Source organism: Eurytemora carolleeae, unplaced genomic scaffold (assembly GCF_000591075.1).
Source record: "Eurytemora carolleeae unplaced genomic scaffold, Eaff_2.0 scaffold135, whole genome shotgun sequence".
Taxonomy (NCBI): Eukaryota; Metazoa; Arthropoda; class Copepoda; order Calanoida; family Temoridae; genus Eurytemora; species Eurytemora carolleeae.
Window position 1 is genome coordinate 171,952 of NW_019396194.1, and position 24,589 is coordinate 196,540.

The 24,589-nt window shown below is 31.8% G+C and overlaps 1 protein-coding gene across 1 annotated transcript; it reads left to right on the plus strand.

Annotated features, from left to right (window-relative positions):
* The first annotated feature begins 38 nt into the window (after nucleotides 1-38).
* Nucleotides 39-18,746, plus strand: LOC111697812 (uncharacterized). The gene is made up of 12 exons (XM_023467943.1): nucleotides 39-348; nucleotides 1,914-1,971; nucleotides 6,722-6,768; nucleotides 8,751-8,833; nucleotides 9,700-9,749; nucleotides 11,467-11,592; nucleotides 13,618-13,717; nucleotides 14,436-14,497; nucleotides 15,161-15,268; nucleotides 15,575-15,697; nucleotides 17,747-17,906; nucleotides 18,432-18,746. Exons 1-12 carry the CDS (start codon nucleotides 243-245, stop codon nucleotides 18,630-18,632), a joined length of 1,224 nt encoding a protein of 407 aa, XP_023323711.1. The 5' UTR covers nucleotides 39-242; the 3' UTR covers nucleotides 18,633-18,746.
* Nucleotides 18,747-24,589: the final 5,843 nt, after the last annotated feature.

Consider the following 24,589-nt stretch of genomic DNA (forward strand, 5'->3'; position numbering starts at 1 on the left):
ATGAAATTTCCTTGTATAGATTCCTTGTTAATTCGTAGGAAAATATTGAGACGAGTCAGCAGTCTCTATCATACCAACAGAAATCTTCTTCAAAATCCTCGAATTCTGTTACACAATCTTCCAGCCAAATTACACAATCTTCCAGCCAAACTACACAATCTTCCCAATCTTCCAGCCAAATTTTGGAATCTTCCCAATCTTCCAGCCAAATTATACAATCTTCCCAATCTTCCAACCAAATTATGGAATCTTCCCAATCTTCCAGCCAAATTATGCAATCTTCCCAATCTTCCAGCCTGAACGCTTCCAACATTCAAGAAACCTCATCAAGAAGTAGAAATGTATCAGGTAATTTATCTATATGGTCTTTATTTTTTTGCAACCTAACGTTGCAAAAATAAGTTATAACAATTTAATGTGGAAATACAAATAACCATTCTGAACATAATGGTAGAGAAAATTTACAAATTGCCATTTCTCTGACAAAATGTTCGAAATTTAGAACAAAATTTTCGTAGTTTAAAACAAAATTTTCGAAGTTTAGAATAAATTTTTGTAATTTTAAACAAAATTTTAGAAGTTTAGAATAAATGTTTGTAATTTTAAACAAAATGTTTGTAGCTAAGAACAAAATGTTCCGCAAAATGTATATTTCTAAAACTTTTATAAAATTACGTATTGCTGTTAATGAGTTAATTGTATAAATTCAACTTAAAAAGAGTGACCGGCTAGACATGGTAGTTGAGCTGAGAGTGCAGCATTGTAAAGACATTTTTTAGGATTCTTTTGAGACCTATTATACGTTTTTACTGTGTATAATTGTTCGTTAAGAGCGCAAATTCGTTTTTTAAAATTCTCCTGGATTGTCCATTACGGAGGCTTGATTTTTAAAATTTATCTTAATCTAATTATTTAATAACGACGACAAAAAAATGTTACAAAAATTATATTCTTAATTATTAGTGATGTATATGTTTTCTGGGACTAAGTAGCTATATGAGAAAACACTAATTAATGACGGGCAGATCTTTAAGTTTAAGAAAAACACCATCAAAAGTTAGTAAAAGTTAGAGATGAGAGGAAAACTGCAGTGAATAATAATTACATCCATTACAACTTTTCACTCAAAGAATATGATTTTTCAATATAGATACAGATTGTTTAGCCAGGTGTCACTATAATTGGTATATCGGCCACTTTAAATATGTATTATGATATCTTTTTAAAAATTATTAATTCCAGGAGAAGGCCGGCTTCTATTTAAAATAATGCTCGCCGGATTCACAACAAATCCTTTACAGCTTTATCTGATTATGATGTGGAAGATATCCACTAATTACTTCTTTTAAAATCACTTTAGGAAGAAATATTATCGAAAATGTCAGAGCGAATTGATGGTTATTATCTCATTTATTCTTGGTATCGTTGTGAATCGGACATGTCACTCTTTTTTTAGTCTTTTTAATTGCATATAGTCCCTTTAAACTACAGGGTGTCCCAATAAACATGGGAATTCAGTGACGAATTCGATATCGTCTTTTCAAATAATTCTTTGATTTAGTATAGTGATACCTACTGAGAAAGCTGTAATCTGTAAGAGTTTCGTCTGCTATGTCCAAATTTTTTTTGTTTATGTTTTGACTGCATACGGTTGTACTTAGTAATACAAGAAAATTGAAGTATACAAAGAGAGTAAACTTGTCCGTCTTCACTGTTCATCTTGCGAAGACATTATAGACACATCTTTGCAGTCTTTTACACTTTTCATAAAATAAACTCTAGCAGATATAATAATATTATGGCTTTTGACATTAGGTATTACACTGCTAATTCATAACAAAGATGACATCGAATTCGTCACTGAATTCCCATGTTTTTTGGGACACCCTGTACTAAAACTTGTTATATTTCAGGTGGTAATGGGACCGTGCTGCAAGGAAACCGATTTAATATCACGAATGGACTCAAAAGGAACAATTTAATCAACAAAAAAAATATACAATTGGACCCCAAAACTCTGTAGGAAGACGAATATTAAACTCAAGTTATGACTTTCAGTGGTCCAAAGTATATGAAACTCGGCCATGGTGTATTGGTAAAAATATTAAAAATGCCGAAGATAGTTTATTGTCGTCTTCATTTTCCACAGTTTTATTGGTTTCACTGTATAGTGTATTTGTCAACAATACAAGCCTTTTCCATATTCTCTCTCCGTCCCCTCCCCCCTTTCTTACATTTGTATTCATGTAAGATCCAATAAGTATGCCCTCTTCTCCCTTTAATGAAAATACTAAGAATTCCTATGATGAAAAGTGAAAATGAAAACTGACCTAAAGGAAACCAGACATCAAAGATTTTTAAAATAAAAAGTTTTTATGAGATTGTTTAACAATGACTAACAGTCTCATTACGTTAGAAATATCAAACTTGTTCTTTCGGTAGAAAATGTCTGGCTTTGCAGCATAAAGTATATAGTAGTAAATAGCATAAAGTATATCGTAGTAAATAAGTTGTGCTCATAACCTAAGTTCACGATATCAAGTACATAATTAGTACTGTGTACACTGTAAATATCAAATAATTGTACTGTGTACTTTACAGATATCAAGTAAATAAGGTGTACTGTACTTTACAGATATCAAGTAAATAAGATGTACTGTATTCTGCAGATATCAAGTAAATAAGATGTACTGTACTCTGCAGATATCAAGTAAATAAGGTGCACTGTACTCAGCACCGCAGATATTAAGTATATAAGGTGCACTGTACTCAGCACCGCAGATATTAAGTAAATAAGGTGTACTGCACTCTGCAGATATTAAGCAAATAAATTTTGCTGTACTTTACAGATATCATGTAAATCAGGTGTATTTTATACTGTAGATATATATCAAGTAAATAGATGTATATTGTATTTTGCAGATATCAAGTTAATAAGATGTACTGCACCCTGCAGATATCAAGTAAATACGGTGTACTGTACTCTACAGAAAAGAAAAGAGAAATATATATATAAACATGAATTAAAATGGACAAGAAAAAAGACAATTAAATATATATATACACGAATTAAAATAAACAAGAAAAAAGATATATATATATTTATAGACACGAATCTCAGTATTAATTCTCTGTTCCCATCAAATAGTTTTTCATTTTATGTTAAAGTTTATATTTTATATCTTATCATACACTTCATACTTTGAAAAGCTTTAGAATTTATCATTTTCATTATACTATACACACTATGTTGTATAGATATTGAGAATTATATTTCCATAGATTTATAACAATACAGATAGAACACTAGATGTCGTCTTTTCAAGATTTAGGGGTTTTTCGTTCACAATAACAATGAGGCAGACACACACGAGCATGCTCTCTTACTGTCTTGTCATTCAACACGTTACTCTTTTGGGCTTCTGCCTCAGGGTTACTGTGAAGGAAACATCCTTAAATCTTGAAAAGACGACATCTGGTGTTCTTTTTGCATAGACTCTTAAATACAATCAAAACAGTAGCTATAAAATTTTCATAACACTGCTTTTTGTGGGCTGGGGGACGGGTAGTTAATTAAAAGATTTGCTATTATTTATTTTTATTGCCTTCGTTTTTATACTAATAGAAACCATAAGTGATTTGAATTAGATAGCTTCACCTTTTCTACAGATTTTTAGTTTGTGCTCTTTTTCTATTTTTTTTTTTCAAAGAACTGTCAATTATCTCTCACAAAAACTTTCAATGATTGTTTTTTTAAGTAGTTAAACATTTTTGGATTCTTTAATTTGACAATTTACAATTCCATTTACTTTATGTCTTTTAAAAACTTTTAGTGCATTTCTGCTTAGGAAATAGCAATAGCAATAGGACTAAGCAAACTTTTTATTTTTCTCAAAAATGGCTAAATAAATCCTAAGTACATAATAAGTTGTTGAAAATTTTGAAAATATTTTTGAAAATTTTATTTCGCTGGGTCTAGAGCTTCTCAAAGGAACAATGACAAAATATATATTTTGTCATATTTCGAGCAATTTTTGTTTTTGCACACACTATAAATATTTGGATTTTTGCAAATATTTAATTTTGTTTGCAGATTTTTGAAGTACCAAGCATCCCAACTTGTNTACATATTTATTGAAGTGTGACGAACTAAAATGAAGGATTGTTTAGCCCCTCCATAAACCTCAAGATTAATGGTAGCAATAGCAAGTAACTTCCCCATTTTCTGTAGAAACAGAAATTCCTCCAGAATTGCAGCCATTAGCACAACAATATCTTACTCCATTGTGTTCATGCCAGATACTACATCCATCACAAGCAGCTCCCCATGTACAAGCCTCATAATCTGGATTCATTGTCGTGGGCTTGCTGGTCGGATCAGGGCCTGGAGATCCACTGCAAATAACTTCAAATCCAAAATCTGAATCCCACTCTTCAAGCCAATCATTCCAATATTCCCAGTCTCTATTCAGCTTGTCAGGGCAGCTGCCTGCTTCTCTGTTCAGAATACCTCCATAATCCTGTCCTATGCTGGGACCAACCATCCACAAATTCAGACTTGTCAGAAAATAGAGGAAATTTCCATTTCCATTAGACTGTTTGTAGACTGGGCGCCCACCTTCTGAAGTTCCAGTTATAACATACAGGCCTAGGCGTTCACCTTGGTATGATTCTGTAAAGCCCATAGAGTCTAAACGTATCTCACTACAGCAAGATGCCATCTCATTGCTCTGCTCCTGTTGCTGAATATTATACTTTTCTCCTAAGGAGCTATGCTCCTTTGAAGCTCCATGGGCCAAGCCCGCTAAGGCAATCAGGAAAAAATAAGATACCATTCCTGGTCAAGTGTAATCTTTTACTGGCTACTTAAATAAAGAAAAAGAAGATAACAGGAAATTGTTTAACAATAAACAAACTGTATCCATGCCATTTATAATACAGTGTTAAAAAATTTTCCATTGTTTTCTTTGGACTGATGAACTGTTACTTGAAAGAAGTTATATAACTATAATCAGAATTATTATACTCATTTATTATTATTCTTTTAACTGCATAAAGCATTTTTATACCTTCTCTGAAATTTAATTAGAAAGACAACATTTTTGAAGATCTTCTAAAAAATCACTTTGTTGGCACTAATTTATTGCCAAGCCGATGAGAGCAAAAACAAACTTTTTTGAGGCCCAACCCTAAAACAGTTGCCCACTGCACATGCAAGATAATTATCATAAAACTTATCCTCATTCTCGGTTCTCTACTCATCTTAGATACTTCTAGGACTGGGCACCTTCTGCATTTGTTTAAGCCGTATATTAACAATAAGTTAAAACTGTAAAGAAAAAAAAGGAGTATTCATTTTATTAATGGTATTTTCAATTATTTTTAAAAGCTATCATTTGTTAACAATGTCAATATTTTTATTGTTAATGGCATAAATTTTTGAAAGTGTTAATTATTTCATGTGAAAATAGCAGGAATAATTTTGAAGACAATATTCAAAAACATCAAAAAATGAAAAGAATCATCAAAATGCATAAAATTCTATAGTTAAAAAAATAGGCTGTGAATAAACAGGAAATGGCGTTTACCAAACATCAAAATACACAAAAAATAATTTTTTGTTTTTAATTTTTTTGACGGACTCTTCCATTAATTTTCAAAAAAACTCGTTTCGTTAACGGAACTTTGCCCAGCCCTAGTTACTTTCTTTTGAAATATTTAAAACTTGTATCCCCATTAGGTTTACATTGTGATTTATTTGAAATTTACGGATTTTAAAACAAATTTAAAAACTGTGGAATATTTAATGGTAGCAATAGCAAGTAACTTCCCCATTTTCTGTAGAAACAGAAATTCCTCCAGAATTGCAGTCATTAGCACAACAATATCTTACTCCATTGTGTTCATGCCAGATACTACATCCATCACAAGCAGCTCCCCATGTGCAAGCCTCATAATTTGGATTCATTGTAGTGGGCTTGCTGGTCGGATCAGGGCCTGGAGATCCACTGCATTTAGCTTCAAAACTGAAGTCAGTTTCCCACTCTTCATACCAATCATTCCAATACTCCCAATCTCTTGTTAGCTGATCAGGACAAGCACCTCCTTCTCTGTTCAGAATACCACCATAATCCTGCCCTACACTTGGTCCCACCATCCAAACATTGTTAGACAATAGATACAGGTGGTTTCCATTTCCGTTTGACTGAGTGTATATTGGGCGTCCTCCCTCGGATGTTCCAGTTTGAACATAAAGACCAAGTCTCTCTCCTTGGTAGGATTCTGTAAATCCAATTGAGTCCAACCTTAACTCTTTACAGCAGGACGCCATATCTTCGGTTAGACCATCTGCCTCAATTTCAATCCCCTTTTCCAAAGAGCTGTGCCCCTTGGGACCCCCGTGGGCCAAGCCCATTAAGGTTACAAACAAGAAAAATGTTTTCATATCAGTTCGAGTGTAGAATATAACTAAAAGATTTGTTTAAACAATCAAAGATAAGATTTAAATCTTTTATAGAAGTAAAAACTGACTTCAAACGTAAATTAATAAAATTAAGAGCAAAAATGTTTTGTTTGTAAACGTAACATTGTTACATTCCTAGCAACTTTTGAGCTAAAAAGGTAAATCAGTTAGTTGTCTGTGCCAATAAAGGAAAAAATATAATTTCTAAATTTACATTTTTTTTACTTTTAAAAATTGTGTTGATTATTTGTCTCACAGAAGTTCCAGAGTCCAATCAGAAGAAAATCTCAACAAACAAAACACAGGAAAACAACAATTAATGTCTAAACTTTGAACTTTGGACCAATTTAAACATTATTTATAAGAAGAGTACAAAACTTGTATCTTCAAGGGAATGTCTGTAAAAAAAGTAAGCGGTTAAAAATTGATTAATTTATCAGATTATTGTTTTCTTTTTCTTTAAAATGATTTGCATACTTTGTATAATTAGGATTGTGTGAGGAGAAAAATACTGATTTTTTTCTATTGCCCCTTTTGGGTTTTTAAAGATAAAAATTGAAGGAACTAAAAATTATTCGGAGAAATTAAAATGATCTTAATGCAAAAATGATGAATTCTCTAAAAAAGGGACTTGCGCATTTCTATTGCAGGAAACCATTATGGGAATTGTCAGAAATAAACAGTTTTAAACCTAGAAAAACGACAATATCTTTTACATCATTGATCAGATAAAGGTTTAAAGGATACTGTTGTGATTCAGGCATTCTTATCTCTGCATGAAGGTAGAGATGGACGCCTTCGGCTTTTTCATTTCTTTCGTTCATCGTTCGTTTACGAACCATTTCCTTTGTTTTCTTAAACCGTTCAAAACTAAAAGATTTCTTTTTTCTCAAAGTTATTGTTCATTTTCCATCTATTTCGTTTGTTTTCTCAATTAACTATAGTTCAGTAAAATCGTACATTCAGTCAGATTGTTCATTCAGAAAAATCATTTTCTTAATAAAATAGTTCGTTGAGTAAAAACATTATCGTTTTTTTCAAAAGTTTGTTGAAACAAATCATTTGTTTAGTTCATTTCTTGTTTTTGTCAAAATCTTTAGAAAAATACTTACGTTCATTCTCAAAAATTTCGTTGGTTGAGATAACGATGCCCATCTCTACTTGGATTATGTTACACTCACATTTACATAGACATCCTGACGCAAAATTACCTAGAATTTGATATAATGGACAGTGAAAAGTAGCTGACCCGCGCAGACATAGTTCAACTACTTCTCTTGTGCACCAGTATAAGCTGAATTAAAAGAAGTGGTTAAACTAGATCTACACCCCACGGGGTCAAACCATGTTTAACTAAGCATTAAATATTGTATCATATATTTAGTAAAGCTCTTCGCTCATATATATATATAGGGTGAGTAAAAAAGGGTGAATAGCGAGATCTTGCACATAATGAATAAATAATTTCTTTGTAATCTCATTTTTGACAAATACATGAAATTTTAGAATTTTTTTATAAGCAATTTGATATACCCTGTAAAAAAAGTCAGCGAAATTATTTTGTACTCAAAATAGAATGAGATGAAAAACAAAAATGCGTAAATATATTATCTCTATTACACCTTAAAATCTTAAAAAGAATAGATCAATAGTTTCGGAGAAAATGTGCGAAATTGAATTAAAAAAATTTGATAATTTTTATTTGTTCTAAATTCATTTTACAATATACATTTTTGAGATAGGTAAAAATGTCTAAATCAGAATGATAGGAAAATATGCAAAAAAGAGCGTATCATTAAAATATTGCGGATTTTCTAAATTTTTATTTCGCCCATTTTCTCCGAAACTACTCATCTGATTTTTTAAAGATTTTTTTTTGTTTTTTACTCATCTAATTTGGAGCAAAAAATAGTTCAGCGGATTTTTTTAATGGTCTATAAGATTACCAATCAAAAAAAATCTAAAATTTCATGCATATTTGTCAAAAATGAGAATAACCCTTAAGAAATGATTCATTATGTGCATGATCTCGATATTCACCTTTTTTGACTCACCCTGTTTATAGATATAAATCAGCTATAGCTGGCCAAACGGATAGGCCGAATGGACTGATTTTTTTAGGAAACCCATGGGTGGGTACCCTCGGGGTAACATATAGGCTAAAAAAAGTTTGAAATTTTTTCAAAATTCGATTTTTTTTAAACAGATTTTTTTTCAAAATTCGATTTTTTTAATTACACGGGGACAGCTAATCCTTAATAATAGAAAGAATTAAGTTGTTGTTTAGCTCAAGATCTGACTGTAGGATCAGCATTCAAGATTTTAGATTCAGCACTTCAACAGTATGCTTCACACCAGCAGAAACAACAAGTGCTTATTTTTATTTAACAAATTTGTTTATTTTTTTATTTTCATATTTTTACAAATTACAATTTTGAAGGGAATATAGTAATTGATAGCTAAATGTTTTTAATTCAGATGAATCATATTTCCCAAAATTGTTTTCTTTCCGCTCTTTCCATTTATTCACTGTATTCAAATATGTTGCATTATCTGCACTCAGAANAGTAATTTGAATTATTTATGTCCATTCTGTGTCCGAATTTAATTAATTAAAGTCGCGTCTCAAATCCCCCAAAAACCGGTTTCAATGAAGCGCCGGCTTAAATCTTGAAAAAATTAATTCAAATTTTAATGAAAAACAACAAAATTTGAGCCGCAGCTTAAATTTAAACCGCGGCTCAAATTCTTTAAATTCGGCCTTAGGATGGACTTAAATATTTTTTTCTTTTGTCTGATTCAAAACAACAAGTATGAACTCATTTCAGAATATCAATGAAGAAGAAATCATTGATTTTTCATTTTGAACACAGATTACTGAACTGTTAACTTTCTTTTTTGTCATTGCTGCATAAATCATTTTGAGAGAGAAAATAGGCATATTNGGTAGGCATATTCAAATATTGGCTTCAGGAAAGGGTACTGTAAATCTTTAAAATTGTGTCTTAGAAACCTATTACAATTGCATTTAATTTGTTAATTAAACTCTACAAAAATAATATGGAAAGAGTTGTCTAAAAATGCCTAAAATATACATTTTTAATTTTGCTCAAAAATAAGATATTGTAATTTTTCAATTACAATTATTTATAAGAAGCCTATAAGTTAAAATAGGTTCATGACCATCGATCGACCGAATAATACAGGAACTATGTTAATATCTTACTTTGTTAAAGGATCAGATAGAATATGTGGCCAAGGTGTCTAGCAGGCAAACTTCAAGGAAGTAAGTTAATAGAAAAATATTTTTTCATCATTTTAAATTACAAGTGTTTTTATTAATTGTTGTTTATTGTGCATTGTTCATGTATGAAACAATGCACAAAATATTTTCTAATCTTTAGAAATTATTATTTTATATCATTTATCTCAGAGCAGAAACCCAGCTCTATCTTCCTTAGTTCTAAAAGAAAGTGAGCTATTGTAATGTATCATTGTGAAACTGCCAAGAATAATAAATATGTTGAGGACACCTAACTAGAGTTTCCAATGAAATTTTCGAAACTCGAAATTCGCGAAATTTTGGCGGAAATGGTATGTTTATCTGGACGTCTTGGACAGCTAACTAGGGTTTCCAATGAAATTTTCGAAACGAACGAACGAACGAAAAAAACCGTTAGTTTTTAAATTTTATAATGAAACGGAGTAGCCGTTTTTGAAAAAAAATTATAGTTGAAAACGGAAACGTAACAGATCAGTTTTTTTAAAAACAGCAACTTTAATTCTTTTTTGTTTCGGCTAAAATTTACTGACAATTAAAATTTTTTTTCTGGAAATTTTAGAGTTTTGGCAAATTTTTAGTTCTACAAAGAATCGATAACGGCTTGCATCATTAACAATTTGACAAACCGCTATTTCTGAACGGCTAATGCCGTTAATTGCAAAAAAAAACCTTAAACGCAAAAAAAACAAAACAAACGTTTGTTCTCACCTTTAAAATTAACAGCTACCTGAAATATTTCTTTTTAACGGTTGGAACTAACCATTAACGAAACGGCTAGAAAAAAGTTGGAACGTGTCTAGTCCTACTTTTCAAAGGCAAATTGAGTAGCTGAAAGAAAATTATTGGCTTCGAATTTAGTAAAAAAACAAGATTTTCAAGATTTTCGAGCAAAAAAAATCGTATTTTTTCCAAAATATTCATTTTTTGTTGATGAATGGCTTATAAAAATGTTTCGAACGAGGTTTAGAGAAAATTTCGAAACCCTACACTACAGCTAACTCAGTAACATTAGAAAATGAATGTTTACAAACCAATTCTCATGAAATCTATCCGAAAGGACATATATGAAAATTTTATAATTTCAACATGGCAGTAATTATATGGGGAGAAAGGTTGTTTTTAGCATGTATTTTCTATTTTGTTCAAAGAATAAAATAATAAAACTTTTAAATAGAACGTGAATATTTGATTATAACAATTTTCTATGTGAAAGAGAGATGTTATCAAATTTAAGCTTAATTGGTCAATTTTAATAAAAAAATTGTAAAACGTAAATTATCATAAACATCAAGCTAAAATGACTAGTTTTATTCACAAAATTATAAAAATTGTCTTCACCCCTGGGCCCTGCCTTATTCAATATGTTTCACTCGGTATATCACCCCCCCCCCCTGCAAAACACCAAGTTATGGCCTTATACACAAACAATACCTTTAAAGGGACTGTAAAAGTAATTTCAAATGACCCTCCAGGCTTCATGCAAATATGTCAATGCCCGATTGACAACGATACCCTTTAAACCTTTACCTAAACAATAAAAATATTGTTCTAATAATCCTAGTTTTCAAAATTAATAACATTGATACTTAATTCATGCTTGAACAACTTGAGCTTGTAAGAGTACTGTTGTGAATCTGACATTGTCATCTTTGCTTGAAGAGTCTCTTAAAATTACGCTTACAGTCCCTTTAGTATTGAATTGATGTACAACTCTGTGCAGATGTTCCCTTGTTCCTGGATCAGGTTGTGAAGATGTAACAACAGTTACTGTATCTCTACCCCCCTCCAGGAACACCAGCAGGATTAACAGTAGAAGAGGCAGCGTAGACATTGGGAAAAGATCCAGGTATTAAATAGATTTTGAGGACTGAAAAAAAATCCAGGTTTTTTTTGGTCACCCTATATGTTAAATTGGTATTTAACGGTTAATGATTGTATAGTTAATGAAATTAGATTGGATGTACAGTGGGGGCCCAAAGAACTGTAGAACTGGAAAACTGAATTTATGCTATCTTGTTTATTTGATGCTGTTAAAAAATGTTATTATATTAACTTAAAAATGGTGTTTATATAAATCTAAGACTACACGGTTGCTGTGTTAAATGTTCATCGGACTATTCAAATTCTAGCTATAACTGAAGTATTACAATCGTTTTATTATTCCACAGTATAATGGGCACCACTGTAATACGATGTTACGTACTTTCCCAAAGGCATTTTCCCAAGTCTGTCCTAGCCGCAGCGCAGGCACCCCCCCCCCCACATTTCAGCATGCGGGGCCCCCGAAATGCCGAACCTAACCTTAAATGTAAATTTGAAAAGTTGCCACTCGGAAAATTGCTACTTGTGAAATTGCACATATTAGAAGTTGCAACTTTTAAATTTTAGATGTTGCCATGCTCGGAAAGTTGCACATTTGGGAAATTGCCACTTTAAAAACTGCACATTTGGGAAGTTGTCACTCGAAAAAATTGCACTTATTAGAAGTGGCAACTTAAAAAATTGCACATTTGTGAAGTTGCTTCATGGTAAAGTACCACTAAAATACTGGTCTCCAATGATCCTCCCCTAAAATACTGGTCTCCAATGGTCCTCCCCTAAAATCTAATAAAAAGAAAATGTTTTCCTCACACACTTGAATAAAAGTTGAATGATTTAGTCTTGAATCATATTGAGTTTTCTTTTCAAATATTTTCTAGTAACTTTCTCTTCAGCTCCTCATAAATCATCCTAACCTAATAATTCAAGTTTCAACAAATTCAAATTTGATTTTAGAAATGTGAAAAATAAGATGTCAAATCTTTATCTTTCGCATAGACTTTTCACCTTCTATGCTCCCAATAGGGATGGTCATTGGGCAGAAATCGAACAGAAATTATGAGAATTAACGTCACATTCTAGAATCAAACGATTAACATAATCCTTTCTTGATATTACGGCAAGATCAACTAAGGTTTAAAAAGGATTTTAATATTAAGAACGAGTCAGAAATGTTCAAACATATTAACACTTTTGATAATAGCAGTTTACAGATACTAGATATCACTCATAGGAACTGAACTTTGATATCTTAAAGTAATTGTAAACTTAGTTTCAAGTAACCTTCTATTTGTGACGTGTCGATCATGTAAGATTCACAATGATAACATTAAAAATTTGTCAGATCAAAACTGAATGAGATATACATCTTTTGCTTTTCATAAAACCCTATAAACATTGTTTGGTCAAATATGAATGAGATATTAATGTTTTTATTTTTGAAATTAAATATCTAGAACTGTGGTTTCTTTCTAAAAATGACTTCAGATTTATGAAACTGGAACAATTTAAATTTTTAGAAAATAAAACTGTTTTCAAACTAGAAAACGATAATATTCTTCAGATTATTTGTCAGATAAAGATAGAAGGTCACTTATATTTATGTAGATTTTCTTGAAATAAAGAACAAATATTTCCAAAACTATAATCTCTTAAGTGTATTTTCATCTATAAAGGATGTATTTTATATTGGGAAAATTACAACTAGGAAAACTCAATTGGAAATTTAAACTTTGGTTTTACATACAGAAACATAAAACTGTTCCCGCATTTCATGGCAATTTATTTATTTTTACAATTACCGAAATGTAGGTATTTAACCATAAAACCTTTTGAAATATTGTCAAGACGACATTTTATAAATTCTTTCGATGTCTCCGAAGTTCAAAATGTTTGGGATATCCCTGACTAACACACACTGTTTACTCGATATTAATATTTTCCACTTTTAAATTGAACCCTGGGATTTACAATTAACGATTCAAAAAAAAAATGGTGGCTGGTGTACAACAAGGTAGGATTAAAGATAAAAAAGTTGTTGTCTCTTTTTCAGACGGAACTCCCTGGATATATTTACAGCTGAGTACAGTGTAAAGATGGCACAAGGGAACAAGGTTGATTCATTGCAACAAAAAACAGCATTCCATATGAAGGTGAGGAATATTATAAAAGAATTCAAATTCTGATTTTCTAATCCCAATATCTTTGCAATGAGAGGTTGTAGACCTTTGATATTTCAAACTATAAATTTTGTTAGATCAAATATGCTAAGCTTGAAATATCAAAGGTTTACACTTAGAAAATGTGTGTTAGTGGCAAAGACTCAATAGCTTTATTGCCATTTCGTCTATTCATCCAACCCTGTTTTTAATTTGAAGTTTTGTAGCTAAAGTTTGTTACAATCGTAGTTTGAAGTTTAAGTTTAAGTTTTGAAGTGTAGCATTTTCTTTTGTAGTATTGAAGTTGTTGCCGTTGACTCGAACTTCACATTTTAATATTAGGAATTCTTTTAATTCGATTCGTCTGTCGTCAAATGTTAAAGATCAAGCGAGACAATTTTAGGCGGCATTAGACGAAATATCTACCCCTGCACTTTGTTTTTGATTCGGTACATCACAAATTTTGACCCTGATAGAAGATGTATGCAAGACCATAAAAACGATGCAGAAACGAACGTGAAAATACGATCGTTTTAGAAAGTTTCAGATCGTTTCTTATTTTTATGATTAGATATTTCAAAGTTTTTAAATGTTGGAAGTTTTTTTTTAAATAAAAAACAAAACTATCGACACAACGATTAACTCTCATTAACCCGCACTGACCTTGTTTAAAAAATGCCAGATAAAATTTTATTTCATCTATTTTCTTTAGGTTGACAATAAGGATGAATCTGATCTTAAACTTTGTGGACGCTGCCATCTTCCAACTCATAAGTAAATAGATAGATAGATAGATAGTTAGATAGATAGATAGATAGATAGATAGATAGATAGATAGATAGATAGATAGATAGATAGATAGATAGATAGATAGATAGATAGATAGTTAAATAGATAGATATATTGATAGATAGATAAATAGATAGATAGATAGAAAGATAGATAGATATATAGATAGATAGATAGATTGTATATAGAATATTTTACAATATTATGGGCAAGAGCTCAAATATATGATAAACACTTTATTTTAAACTTGCCTAGTTCACAAACTTTTTATAGAATTTATAAAAATCCTAGAAAATTTCATCAATTTTCGTATTAAATTGAATCGATCACTGCCTAAAACTCTAAATGAATCGAGTCTTTGTCACAATCTCTGATTTTCTAATACCTATTGCTTTGCAACCCAGTGTAATAGACCTTTTTTCAAACTATAAATTCTGTTAAACTAAATAACCCAAATATGAAATAACTTAGTTTTCCACCATCAGGTTGCAAAGATATAGTAGCAAACTTAAGTTTGTGGAAAAGACTCAATTCCTTTATTGTCCAGCTACATCTTTGGAACCTGGTGAAATGTTTTTTTTAAAAGAATGATCAGTGATCACTCCTGTTTTTTTGTAAAAAATATTTTTCAAACATGCAACTTTGTAGTACTGCGACCTGTACCGAGTACAACAACTTGTTTTGTCCTCGATGCTTGTCCTGGGAGCACTGGGAGGATTCTTGTCCTATTCAGGACCAGGATATTAACTGTTCAAGGTACGTTATTATATTTAGAAGTAGGACTGGGCGTCGTTAACCATGAACAATAATTGTCAAAATGAACGAACGGTGGAACAACCAAATAATCTATTTTCTCGTTAACAATCAACACTTGTTAACGACCAACAACATGTTCTAGAGAAATTAGGTTCTAAATTCCTAGCTACGGGCCTGTATGGAACAGACGAAATTTAGTTTAATGTACTTCATTATCTAAGATGTAATTGTCATAATTTCTATGAAAGTTTATTTTTACCTTTTTATCTTATGAAATATGTTTTAATTTAACATTAACTTGTTTAGATGTAATTATATCGGGCATCTTGAGGAGGTCCATGATGTAACTAACGTTCATCAACGACGTACTTGTGTTGACCACCTGGGCTGGGAACCATTTCAAACATGGTTTTATGAACCGGACTTTAGGAAGATAATCAATTTAAGCTTTTAAAACTGTTTTGAGAGTAAATTGGTCTTAAAAAACAAAGCAAAATCTAAAACACTAAAATCTTGAAAAAGGAGTTGAGTTTTTGCCACAAACTCTGATTTTCTAATTTCTATATCTTTCTAACCCAATGTCGTAGACCTTAGATATTTCAAACTATTAATACTTATAGATAAAATAATCAAAGTTTGAAATATCAAAGGTTTGCACCATCAGGATGCAAAGATATTGGGATCAGAAGATTTGAGTTTGTGGAAAAAACTCAATTCCTTTAAAACCAAGTTTTCAGACAGCCTCTTACAGACAGACTTTAAAGTATCGCAAGATCTTGGCTTTTAATTTTACCTTACCAACTTACTTAGACTTTTTGTAGCTCTTGGCATATTCATTTCAATAAACCAAGGTGCTTGGTTCTAGCTTAGGTTTAAAAGGAGTAATTGGCAAAATACTGCTAGATTTTTGTCTAAGCGCATGCTTATTTGGTTTGGATTAAACAAAGATGTTGTTTTAAATAACTTCGGGTTAAGCTATGAAATTATCAGCCAATCAGCGGCAACTGATTTTTAATAGATTGGGTAAACTTAAACCCATGATCTTATTTCTTATTGCTTTTTGTGATTTTAAAAATCCGAGAAACCTTTTTTCAACATTATTTTCAGAAATACTTTTATTGGACACAAATCAATAATTCTTTGAGAATCAATTTGTATCAAAAGTATGGAGATCAGATCTTATTAGATTAAATGTAGAATTTATTAGAAATTCTTTGGAAATAAATCCATTTCCTGAGATTAATCATCTCAATCCATCATAAAGAATGGGTAGAATTCTATATAAAAAATTATTATTTTTTCACAATTTAAAATATTTCTATAAAGTAAAGATACAATACAATACAATAGTAACTAAGCTCATCATATTGTTTAAAGGGACAGACCGGCTATGTAAGGTAGTCAAACTAACTATGCATTGTTGTGGACAAATTCTTTTGGATTCATTTGAGACATATAATTCGTTTCCACGGTGTATAATTTCTCAGTTTGAGTGCATAGTCGACGTTCAAAATCATGAATTTAGGTGGGTACGTTTTATGAATCGAGTTTTTTTATTATTATTACATAACAATTACGAAAAAAAAAGAAAAAATGATACAGAAAACTAATAAGATGGTTAGAAACATATTTCAACACATTTTCCAAAAGAAATTTATCAATCAACCAATGCTAAAATCAATTATTTCGTTTTCAGCATTATATTAAATTTCTTTTTTTCTATGAATTTATTCGCAGATTTCTACAAATTCTTCAAATGCCGTCTTATCAATAAAAATTCCAAAAAATCTGCAGAAAATCTTTGTGAATAAATGAATAAGATTACTTATTTTCGATGATAAACTTAATTTTTATTTTCTCCACCTGTTCCTAAACAACTAATTAGTTTACTGTAGAATTTTGTTTACATTTTTTGTCGTCGTTATTTAATAATTAACAAAAACAATTCGGAAAACGTATCCACCCAAAAGTACGATATTGAAAGTCGACTGTGCGCTCAAACTCAGTATTTACAGATATAGTTTTATGTCTGGGTAGCAAAGATAAAGAAATTAGAAAAGTAGAGTTTGTGACAAAAATTCAGTTCCTTTAAATTTAAATGGCGTTTAGATATCATTATTTGGTTTTCTTGAAACTGCATTTCTAGCAATCGGGTTTATAGCAATTATATCTGCAGCTGCGTGCATTAAGGCAGGGGAAAATTCTAGTGATGAACTTAAGTTGTCAATAGTTTATGAGAAATATGTAGAAACTTAAGTTATAAGCTGAAAAACAAACCGTTTTATTAATTTTCAGTAATCAACGGCCACTGCAAACCAAGATGTGCACGCTCTCACACAAAAATCAAAATGAGTTTGCGATGTAAAACCAAAGGCCAAGGCTTTGCGAGACTTTAATGTCGAGGCTGCCTAAAAATTTGATGACAAGCTGCATTGATGTCTACAAATAATGTAATAAAAGAATAAATGAATTATCTAGAAACTGGTGGCAAGTAACAGGGTGTGTTGGTGTCCCCCTGTACAGGGTGTATCCTAGAAAATCTGAATGGCGGGTCACCCGTCCCAAGGAAACCCAAAAAAGCCCAGGAAATGTTGGAGGAGTCTCTAAAACGGACAGCGTGGATGATATGATCGCCCAGGTGCTCAACAAACATTAAGTGAGTCTGTTCTGTAGCATTTAACAGAAAATTTATTTTCAGTACAAGCCTTCAAAACTGTCAAACGAGCATGAAATTCTAGCCAAAGCTTTGTTGCATGAATGCATAAGATACTGAAAATATTGCTTTGTAGTTTTAACTTTTACGATTTTATGTTGTCCATTTCCTAAAATATAGCTTGTAAAATGTAGCTTAAAACACTTTCAATCATGTTAAACACATGCAAGAACACATGATAAAACGAAAATTTGTAATTTCACTAAATCTATTTAGAGGGATTTATTGTTTTTGCCACAAATTTTCTAATCCCTGTATCTTTTCAGCTTGATGGTGTAAACTGTTGATTTTTCTAACTTAGATTATTTGATCCAACAGAATTCATAGTTTAGAATATCTAAGGTCTACAACATTGGTTGAAAAAAGGAATCAGAAAATCAGATTGTGTGGCAAAGGCTCAATTCCTTAGTTATGTGAATCATAAATTTATATTAAAAAATTCTACCTTAGTTTCAGGTTCTTAGCCAGCGGAGGGAGTATAAACACTCAGAGAGCGGAGATAGCAGTGGGCGCAGTACACCGCTGCATCTTAAAACATTTAACATCGAAGACGAGAGCGGGCATAAAGCAGGCCGGAAAACACGAACATATTCCGAAACTCTTCGATCCTTAGATGAGGATATTTTAGCAGAGTTGAATGTTGGATCCTAGTTAATTGCATATCGGATATACCCACAAAGGATGAAATCATAATGACTACCTAATATGACGATTTGAAGGTTAAATTTGGTCTTTTCATTTCTATGGGTCTACTGAATGATATTGGAAAAAAATATTAAGAGTAATAATGAATGCAGTAGTTGTAGGAAATAAGTCTTGATAAATTTCGCACAGTTGTCTCAGAAATCTAGATCTTTTGTGGGTAAACCCTGTATTATTATTAAACCCAGGTACGCGCATGCAGCCTCTCCCCAGTCCCCTCATGCCCCTCCCCTTATAAAACTCCTGTTATTTAAATTTCAAATACAAAAATTGTACTTCATGTTTTCCATTTTTTCTAGTTTGTATATTCACTGCAGTAATCTATTAAATTAATATTTATTTTTCATACGATGGTAGGCGATTATATCAATACAATAAAGACGACTTTCTGTTTCAATTTTGTTGTATATCAATCTTTTAAACAGCATGGATACACAAACAGAATGGAAACAAAGAGAAACTGTCAATTATGAGGCTTCTCTTTTATACTTGCAAACTTGTAATTCGAAAAAAAACTTGATAATAAACAAAACTGAGATAAAAAGTCGTCTTCATTATATTGATATTATCGCCTACCACTGTATATGCAGGCTAGAACATAATTTTAGGAAATTTTAGAAAATGTATCGACATTTCTTTTAAATTCAAAAATAATATTCTCAAAATGATGTTATGAAAGGAAAATTTTCAAATTGGTTTCCCATTAAAAAAGTTATTTTTGTTCCGAAAATTTTTATTTTTGTACGGTGAAGAGAATGGCATAGCAATTTCAGATCATTTCCCATCAAAGGGTGCATACCCGATTCACAACAATACCCTTCCAACATATATACCCGATTCACAATAGTACCGGCCCTTCCAACATATATCTGATCAACAATGTGGAAGATATTGTCGTTTTTCAAGCTTGATAAGAATTGATTCCGACAATTTCCTCCCAGGCGCGCAACTAAGGGGGTGGGAAAAGGGGACAAGGCCCCCTAGCCTGAAGAAGGCTTACACCCCCTGTAGGTGGGGGGGGGGGNGAAGTCCTTAACAGGGGTCAATATAACTCCAAAAATAACTAATTTTCTCGAAAATTTGAAAAAAATATTCCCCAAAAATATTTTTTTTAAACCTACATTTTTGAAGCAAACTCCAATTCCACTATAACATTTTTCAATATAATCTAAAATTCTTTTTATTTCTGCCCCCTTTCTTTAAAATATGCCTCCAAACTTGGATTTTAAAAATTTTACTCACAAATTCTTATTCAAATTGACCCATCAGACTTAAATTTGCCCCCTGTTTTTAAACATAATTGTAACCCTTAGTTTTTTAAAATATTTTTAATTTGCACAATTTAATTTCTTATCCCCAAATGTTGACCAAACTGAAGCCCCCCCCCCCCAAACATAAAATTTGCTTCAAAAACAAAAATTTAAGATTTCCGGTTCCCCCGACTAAAAAAAATTGCTCCTTAAAAATAAAACTTGCCCCTAAAATATAGTTTAAAAAAATGTCCCGAACCATTTTGCCCCAAACTGAAAAGAATTCCCCCAAATATAAAAATGTTTCCCCCAAAATATCCTGAATGGTAAGGTCATGAAGGGGAGGGCAAAACAAAATTTGCCCTTGCTAAATGTCTAGTTGCGCCCCTGTTTCCACCACTTTGTTTCTAACTTAGAAATGCACAAGTCACCTTATTGAGAAACCGCAAAATTAAAAGTAATAAACAATTTCAAAGAGGAAATAGTTGATATCCATATTCCACTATAGCTCTGTAAATGGAGGGAGTTACTCGAAAGTACGTATTTCCAATTTAAACCAAAAACCCGCCTTTTGTTAAAACATTTTTGTTCTTTTACACCAAATATATTGTAATTGCATAAAACATGAAATCTAAATTTCCACCCATTATAGTTTGTTGGATTATTTAGGGCATCATTTATCTAAAAATTATTTTGTGTTATGTCTATTAAAAAATATATATTTAACCAAAATTAAACTTTCTTATTTGTACTTTGTATTTAATAAATATTTACAGCTGCTGGTATACAGCTGTTGACTTTAAAAGTCACTATAATAAAATAAAGAGATCTAAAATGGATATTTCTAACATTTATTTAAAAAAACGAGTGTTTTGAAATATTTGCATTTAAGGCGGAGTTAAAATTGGTTGATTTAGAAATTAACAAAGGAATTAATGATGGATATTTGATGGTACTTCATGGGAGTGTTGTAGAGCTTCATGTTGGTGGAGCAGATCAACAGGAACTGGGGCAACAGGGCTTATTCAACCTAGTAGGCAGAGATCGCGGCTTTATCATGCTGGATTTGAGTGATTATGTTGTCTCTGGAAGTGGAGTGCATGATAAACTGGGAACCCTCAGGTAAGCCTGTCTGCTGCTAATCGAGTATCTGCGTCATCATCATAAAGGAGTCAAGAGGCTCCCTGTGTCGGAGCTGTTACTAGTTCAACTGTCCTAACCTGACTGACTGGGATGTGTTATAGAGGGGTGAGGGGGGGAAAGAAGGAGCGAGGGTTACATGTGTGTACTTCATGGCGGAAATGGATCTTGTGTACACACGCATCTTGAGAAAAGGCTACGGCATTTGGGTCGGAAAACTCGTCTTCCTTATATTTCGAATTTGTTTTAACATTACCCCCTACTGGGGTTAAATTAAAATGGGATTTTAATTTAACAAAGGGTAAAACAAATTCGAAACTTTAAAATCCAACCAACCAAGATATAACCCGCCTAGATTTCCATATTTCAAAATGTTGACTTTAAAAGTCACTATAATAAAATAAAGAGATCTAAAATGGATATTTCTAACATTTATTTAAAAATACGAGTGTTTTGAAATATTTGCATTTAAGGCGGAATTAAAATTGGTTGATTTAGAAATTAACAAAGGAATTAATGATGGATATTTGATGGTACTTCATGGGAGTGTTGTAGAGCTTCATGTTGGTGGAGCAGATCAACAGGAACTGGGGCAACAGGGCTTATCCAACCTAGTAGGCAGAGATCACGACTTTATCATGCTGGATTTGAGCGATTATTTTGTCTCTGGAAGTGGAGTGCATGATAAACTGGGAACCCTCGGGTAAGCCTGTCTGCTGCTAATTGAGTATCTGCGTCATCATCATAAAGGAGTCAAGAGGCTCCCTGTGTCGGAGCTGTTACTAGTTCAACTGTCCTAACCTGACTGACAGGGATGTGTTATAGAGGGGTGAGGCGGGGAAAGAAGGAGTGAGGGTTACATGTGTATACTTCATGGCGGAAATGGATCTTGTGTACACACGCATCTTGAGAAAAGGCTACGGCATTTGAGTCGGAAAAATCGTCTTCCTTATATTTCGAATTTGTTTTAACAACAGCATCTTTAAGGTAAACACAAACAAGATTGTTTATGTTTACGTTTCCTGTAGTTTAATTGGTTCAGCAGTATTTTTATATTTTTCTGCTTTTGGATTAATAATTAACAAATAACTGTTTATTGTAATTTACAGTTTAGACCAGTGGAGGAGGTAATGTTATTTTTCATTTCATTCTTCAGGTAAATATATATACAAGAAATGAACTTTCATTTATTTTAAATAAGAAAAGTAACCATTTACTTGATATAAAGAAGCAAAACGTATAAAAATGTTAATGGTATGCATTTAATTTGAGAAGCATTTTTGACAGTTTCCAACTTATAAAGATTTGACGTGACATTTTTTTTGCGAAAAATACTTCAATTGTATTAATTAAACATATTATATCGAAACAATCTATTAAATCTATTGAATAATCTATTAAACTACAATTGATTTAAATTTTCGAAATCTTCAGATTTTCTCTTAATTTCTCCAGGGAGGAACATTGTTCTCCCCTAAAGCTCCAAGGGGAACATATTTTCCAATATTCCCCCCTGAAACTGCCCCTGATTGATCTGTGTGTTGAGGACCGAACGAAGTGCCAACTTTAAATGAATTTCTATTGGAAATTGTTTCTTTTCGTAGACACACAATCATGTTTATAACACTCAGTATAGAGTACAGTGGTCCCCAAAATAAATGGTGAATCCGCTAATTCTTTTTATAAACCCTAATAAAGGGAATCCCTTAAAAATGTCTTATGAGGAAACACTTACATGTGGACGCACAAGTGGGAAACGTTGGAAACTTGGAATACTTTTTCGCTCCTTTAAACAAAACAAGCAGAATAATCATGTCTCAAAAAATCTACATTTTATTATACAGGGTGTCCCACGAAACATGACAATAGCAAGTCGTCTTTGATATTTGAATTTATTTGTGACATTTAGTCTTCTATCTACTTTAACATGTATGATTCTTGAAACAATTATTACATAATTCTCCTAGCCCTGGCATTTCCAATTTCAATATTACCGAAGATATAAAGAGTTTGGTTCAGATTTAAATTTTGTTAAATAAAAGCAAAATTGTCGAAATCTGAACGAAATTGTTCATATCTCGGGCAATATTGAAAGCACAAAAAAGGCAGACCACATTTTGGAAATGGCAGGACTAGGGAAATTTTGTCCTTATTATCTCTAGAAATTTAAACCTCTAAAATTAGGTTGACAAATAAATGCAGCAAATTATATAAAAAATCAAGACGACATTCAAGGCATCTTGCATACTGTCATGTTTCGTGGGACACCCTGTATGTTCGGTTAGTATTTAATATTTATACTAGAGATAGAAAAAGACAATTTTGAAAATGAAAAACTCCTAACACTTAAATTCTATGAGAGTTCCCTCAAACCCCCAATTCTGAACAGCAAACTAATTTTATTTTTATTTATGCTCTTCACTCTTCAGTTTAAGATTTGCAAAGTGTAAGGGGAGGCACTGCCCCCTTGCCCCCCCCCCCTGCATATACACCCTTGTAGTTTAATCATAAAATCTAAAATTAATGAATCTGCATTTAAAAAATGTATAAGGGTAATGTAAAAATTTTCTTGCAGAAAACACCAGGTTTTTCGTATATTGTGTGCACGTATTTTAGCGTTAAAGCTTGAAGATAATCTAATAATATGATAATTTCAAGTTACTCCCTTTTCAAAACAAATTTGGTTTCAGAACAAATTAGAATTCGCTGGAATAACGTAAATGAACACAAAAATGGTGTTAATTAATTTAAATAACGTAATTAATAACGTTTATATCTTTTACCGCTTAAAGTTTGTTTTTAATATTTGTGACAGAAGCAATCTCAAGAACTGACGAGGGTCAACCCAGACCGAAATATATTTTCAATAAATGTGGAACTAACATCTACTTTTTTTTTACTCTACAGAGGTTTGGTCCATCACCATGCACCGAATTTGAAATAGATACAATTTTGTGCGGGTGCTACTTATAAGTGTTAATAAATTATTTATGTAATTTTCTTAAGTGGACTCTCATCAGGCATTCCCTCATAATTAATACTGATCCGGTGTTTAAGCTTCAATTAAGGTGTGAAATATAGAAATGGAAACGTTTTTAAAAAAAATAGCTATATATTTTCAAAGGAACGATCTACATATTGTATTATATAATTGACATATTGATATAAATCATATATTTAAACTTACAGGTAGTAGTGATTAAAGCTTTTTTAATGAAACTTTTTTTAATTATAGAGCTTAAGTGAGATTAATTATATTAAAGTATTTTTTTTATGTGGAAATTCCCCCCCCCTTAGGGGGGCACGCGTACGGGGTCGGCTATACCAGTCCCCCCTTGTACGCCCCCTGAGACCGCTAACTTTAACAGATAGATTTGATCTGCTGGCTTTCATGCAAGGTATACATTAGTTCAATTTTACACTAGTCCAATCGATAAGACACCATTTGAGAGAAAGTTTGTCTGTCTGCTATGTTTGTGCAATGCCCCGCAGTTTTCTTAAGTACGTGTCTCGGAC

Bases quoted from the DNA above. Each gene is read 5' to 3' on its own strand.
- LOC111697812 (XM_023467943.1), top strand. From the start codon at position 243: ATGGAATCTTCCCAATCTTCCAGCCAAATTATGCAATCTTCCCAATCT. The intron at 9,750-11,466 runs GTAAGTTAATAG...AACTCTGTGCAG, and splicing joins AGCAGGCAAACTTCAAGGAA to ATGTTCCCTTGTTCCTGGAT. The intron at 14,498-15,160 runs GTAAATAGATAG...GCAACTTTGTAG, and splicing joins TGCCATCTTCCAACTCATAA to TACTGCGACCTGTACCGAGT.